Source organism: Cebus imitator, unplaced genomic scaffold (assembly GCF_001604975.1).
Source record: "Cebus imitator isolate Cc_AM_T3 unplaced genomic scaffold, Cebus_imitator-1.0 Scaffold38, whole genome shotgun sequence".
Lineage (NCBI taxonomy): Eukaryota > Metazoa > Chordata > Mammalia > Primates > Cebidae > Cebus > Cebus imitator.
Genome location: NW_016107353.1, coordinates 741548 through 746405, shown reverse-complemented (window position 1 = coordinate 746405; position 4858 = coordinate 741548). Strand labels below are relative to the sequence as shown.

Sequence of the window (4858 nt, the reverse complement as noted above, 5' to 3'; positions counted from 1 at the left end):
TGCTGTCAGGGTGGAGCTGATGGATTGCCGCTGGTGGCGGAGCACAAAGGCTGTTCTGTGCTTGGCACCAATGTGTTCCCATCCATCAGAGGGCAGCTTGTGGGGGTGGAGGGGTGTTCAGGGGGAGGAGGACCAAGCCTCTAGATGAGGCATCTCCACAGCTCGGCTCTAAGAGAAGAACAAGATGGGTAAACGGCCAATCCCCCTGTCAGGGTATGGAGAGGTCAAAGACACTTGGGTCACTCTATCAGCTCAGTCCTAGGAGGGTCTGTGCCCCACAGCTGGGCCCTGACATGGTCCCCACCCCACTCTACTCAGACATACGCAAATACACACACAGACAGAGATTCACAGAAACCAGGCACACACAGTCACCCTAACCTCCAGGCTCTGCCCTCATGTTTGGTCAGAGGCAAACATATCCAGACACAAGGCCAAACGCATGCCCGGCAGAGCTTCTGCAGGCAAGCGCCGAGTCTAGGCACTGCTCTTGCCCCAGGCCAGGTCCCAGATGGGGGACCGACATGGAGTGGGTTCTCAGTAAATATGTGTTAAGCAGATGAAGGAGTGAATGAATGAATTCCTTCTCTGGATTACATCAGCACTTTTTCTAGCCTGCTCTTTCTACCTTGGTTAGATGACTTTGTGTGAGTACTCATCAGTGAGCACCCTGAAGGCAGACAGCGGATGTCTTAGGGACCCCAGCGCCTGGCAAAGGTGCTAAATACAAGGTACTTGATGGAAAAAAATGAATGAATGAATAAACACACCCAGGGTGGAGCCAGGTTCTGCCTCCTCCATTCCTGCTGCTATGGTCCCCTGCGGGGCACTCAGAAGTAGAAGAAAACACAAAGCAAGAAAAGGGAATAACATTTGCAAGGTGTAGCCATGTGCCAAGTGCCCTTTCATTTAATACAACCATTCTCCTACTTCGTGCACACTCACCACCCTTCGCTAGCGGGAAACACGCGCCTTCTCCCAGTCGAATCCATCCTCCTGCCTCTGAGCGGGCTGTTCAGATGATTCTCACTCCTGGACAACTGTCATGCTGTTCTGTGTGGCCTCCTTGCCTCAGCTCTCAAGTCCTTCCCTGCCCAGCTGGGCATCCTCCCCGCTGTGCAAGTTCGTCTCCAACGCCCCCTTGCCTGAACCCCAAGCTCCATACAAACCAGCCTACCCAATGTCCTCCTGCCCTGCTCCCTCTCCTCATCCAAATCCTGCCAGTTTTCCAAGACCTGGCCCAGCATGCTCCCCAAGCCTTCCGCAGAGGCCCAGCCTGCAGCAGTTTTGCTATCCCAAAAATTCCCAGAACGCTTTTGCAGAACCTACTGGTTTGCCATTGCTCACAGCCCCCATGTTTGCTGCAAAATGAACACAGCTCTCCCTTGTCTTGTAATCCAGGTTTCACATGTCAGCCCATGCTCACCAACTAGATAGTAAGGTCTGGAAACCACCGCAGAGCAAGCCAGCTCCACCTCCATTTTATAGGAAGAAGACACATTATTTAGAGGTAAGTCACACTGGATCCTGGAGTGACAAAAGATGCACTCTGGGGGTGTCTATAGTAGCTTCAATATGACTTCTTTTCACAGGGCTCACAGGACTGGGGTGTAAACCAAGGCATGTTTTTTTTTTTTCTTTTTTCTTTGTTTGGCAGGGGATGTGTTGGAAATGGAGACTCTTATTCAGCCCAGCTGGTCAGGGGAAAGCAAGGTTTAGAACCCACGGTGCCTATGCGTGCTACTTTCTATCATGCCGGTAAGGCCAAGAACAGAATTAGGACCTCACAGCTCCCCCTCAACATGCTTAGGGTTCTTTTCTTGCCCAGCTGTGTTCCCGCCTTCCCTCTGTTTCCTATCCCAAAAGCCCATCAGAATTCTCCTGGCTCCTTGCTGGGAATAATGACAAGAAGGAATGCTGGTTCTCCACATGCCATGCAGGTCTCACCTTCCCTGTGAAGTCTTGTCCCCCCTCCATTGTCCTTGCCACCGGCTTAAACTTATCAGTTTGATCTGTCATCGGATGAGGAGTAGGACAGATCAGACTTAGTCTATGGGGTCCTAGGGAAAAAAAAAAAACTGAGAACAAAGGGTAAAAGATACAGGGAGCAGATTGCCGCTCAAAGCTGCACGTCAATGGAACGAGCTGTCTCCTGACGTGAGCAAGAAGCTGACAGTGGCCACCTGGGAGGGATTTGGGCATCAGGGGCTGGGTAGAAAGAGGTGACCACCGCTGTTTACCAGATGGTAAGGTCGAGGGCAGGGACCCTGTCTGGGGTGTCCCTATAATTCCCAGCCCTAAGACTGAGCCCTGTTCATGCTATTGTCTGAAGCACACTGCATTGGAAGGAATTTGTCCTCTCAGACCCTGAGGCACCTACTGAGAGGTGATCATGGCCTGAGAGGCCTGAAGATTAAATAGTCCCTGCTCCACCTGACATTTGAGACCTGCATGTTACTTGTAAAATTGATGCCTTGAACAGGAAGAGGCAGAAAAACCAAGCCCGGTGGTCAAGGAGAGAGGAGATTTAAACTGAGTTTGAAGGGCTCTGTTTTTTCTCCTTTCCCACCCCCACCCACAGTAATGAGTCAGGAAAATTCTGGTGCTGGAAAAAGAGTTGAGGAGGTAACATAGAAGGACAGATCAATGGTCCGGAGTGAGACAGGGAGGAGACAGGGAGCTTAGTAATCTTGACCTTGACGCTCCGGGGAAGGTGGCAACGTGTAGCCTGTAAATTCTAATCCCTGCTCTGACGGTGGCCGCTGTATTAAAGAGAAAATTTCTCTTGACCCCTGGGCAAGAAAACCAAAACCCAAATAATTTCTCTTGCCTCAATTTACCCCCTGCCATCACATGAGACCTAAGAGAACATGCTTGGGAACTCCAAAAGTGGAATCCATTAGCTACTCTGGGTCTCGATCCTTCTTATCCCTGGATACTGAGTGCCCGTGGATAGCCAGAACCTGAAGCAGCCCCGTTCTTTTCAGAGGGAGGTCTTTAAAAGAGTCTCATCCAACTGATGTAGTGTGATTAAGGTGCTGCCGGGAAGCAGAGAGATGGATAAGTTGGCTCTTAGGGCCCCTTCCAGCCTAAGCCTACCTTTCCTTGTTCCCTCCTGCCCCTATACCCACCAGCTTCTTTGAGACTAGCAAGGAGAGAGCGGGCAGGCCGCCCAGCTAGGAGTAATTGAAAGGAGCAGATGAGAGGGGAATGTGTCCTCCCCCAACACCCCTTGCCCCACCGGGGCTGCTGAGAAATGAAAACTAATCAAATTACACCCGACGGCCTCCCGACCCGTGCACAGGAGCCCGCCTGGGCCAGGGGCAGGCTGGCTGGGTGGGGTGGGGGCCGTGGGGGAGAGAGAAGGGGAATCACATGTAATCCACTGTAAACGTCTTGATGTGCAGCAACAGCTTAGAGGGGGCTCAGGTTTCTGTGGTGTTGGCTATATTTATCTCTGGTTCCATGCCAGCGGGGAGGGTTTAAATGGCACCCAGCAGTTGGCGTGAGGGGCTGCAGGAGCTTGGGGGCTGGTGGCAGGAACAAGCCTTTTCCGACCCCATGGAGCTGTATGAGACATCCCCTTATTTCTACCAGGAACCCCGCTTCTATGACGGGGAAAACTACCTGCCTGTCCACCTCCAGGGCTTCGAGCCACCAGGCTATGAGCGGACAGAGCTCAGCCTGAGCCCCGAGGCCCGAGGGCCCCTCGAGGACAAGGGGCTGGGAACCCCTGAACACTGCCCCGGCCAGTGCCTGCCATGGGCATGTAAGGTGTGTAAGAGGAAGTCGGTGTCCGTGGACCGGCGGCGGGCAGCCACACTGAGGGAGAAGCGCAGGCTCAAGAAGGTGAACGAGGCCTTCGAGGCCCTGAAGAGGAGCACCCTGCTCAACCCCAACCAGCGGCTGCCCAAGGTGGAGATCCTGCGCAGCGCCATCCAGTACATCGAGCGCCTGCAGGCCCTGCTCAGCTCCCTCAACCAGGAGGAGCGAGACCTCCGCTACCGGGGCGGGGGCGGGCCCCAGCCAGGGGTAAGTGGCCATCTCATCCTCCTGCCCCAGGGGGAGGGGGCCAGAGGGAGGCACCTGGACAGCCTCAAGACCCCAACAGGGGCTCAGAGGGTTGAAGCAGGTGCCAGACAGGATTGAGGGGCTGCAGGAGCCCTTCCCTGATCAGAGCTGGGCTGTCCAGCTGACCTTCTGTGTCCTGTGTTCTTTCCCGATGAGATAAAGGCTGTGGGGAGGAAGTACAGAAGGGGTGGGAGTGGGGAACACAGGACTAAAGAAAGGATCGGGAGCAAGGCCACAGCCAGCCTGGGTGAGGGTGAGGATTAACCCCTGCACCTGAGTCAGAGCCTAAAAGGCCAGGCCAAGTTCACCAGAGAAGACTGCTTTGCCCCCAGTCCCACCCCCATCCTGGGTGTGGCTGAGCAGAGAGAAAATCCACTGAGTCTCACTGGAACTCCAGCAGGCCTGTGCAGAGCGACTCTCACTGGGCCAGTCTGCTCCCATCACCCTTATCCCCAGGGTCAGGAGAACCAGGGACCCCTTTAAGTGGTGTCCTCTGAGGGCAGAGCCACCACCCAGGATGGAGGCCAGGAAGGCCTGGAAGCAGGGTCTCTGGGGAGTGGAGGAGCTGGTTGCAAAGATTCTGGGGTTGGGGATGGCCTACGCTGGAAGGCCACAGCCTGTGGTCCACCCTCTGACCCCACCACAGGTGCTTCTGCCCACTGGGACTAGGCAGAGAGACACATCGCAGTGGCTCAAGCCTGTAATCCCAGCACTTTGGGAGGCCGAGGCGGGTGGATCACGAGGTCAAGAGATCGAGACCATCCTGGTCAACATGGTGAAACCCCGT

General features: G+C 54.7%; 1 protein-coding gene and 1 long non-coding RNA gene across 2 annotated transcripts in view; one reads left to right on the top strand and one right to left on the bottom strand.

The window, feature by feature from the left end:
• Positions 1 to 1512: 1512 nt before the first annotated feature.
• Positions 1513 to 4858, bottom strand: part of LOC119470695 — a 4588-nt gene continuing 1242 nt past the window's right edge. Inside the window, exon 3 of the long non-coding RNA XR_005199636.1 lies at positions 1513 to 3038. This is a non-coding gene — a long non-coding RNA (uncharacterized LOC119470695). The remainder of the gene's footprint in view (positions 3039 to 4858) is intronic.
• MYOG (myogenin) overlaps positions 3466 to 4858 on the top strand; it is a 3307-nt gene continuing 1914 nt past the window's right edge. Inside the window, exon 1 of the mRNA XM_017525347.2 lies at positions 3466 to 4032. Coding sequence (XP_017380836.1) covers positions 3487 to 4032 — 546 coding nt within the window. The 5' untranslated portion in view covers positions 3466 to 3486. The remainder of the gene's footprint in view (positions 4033 to 4858) is intronic.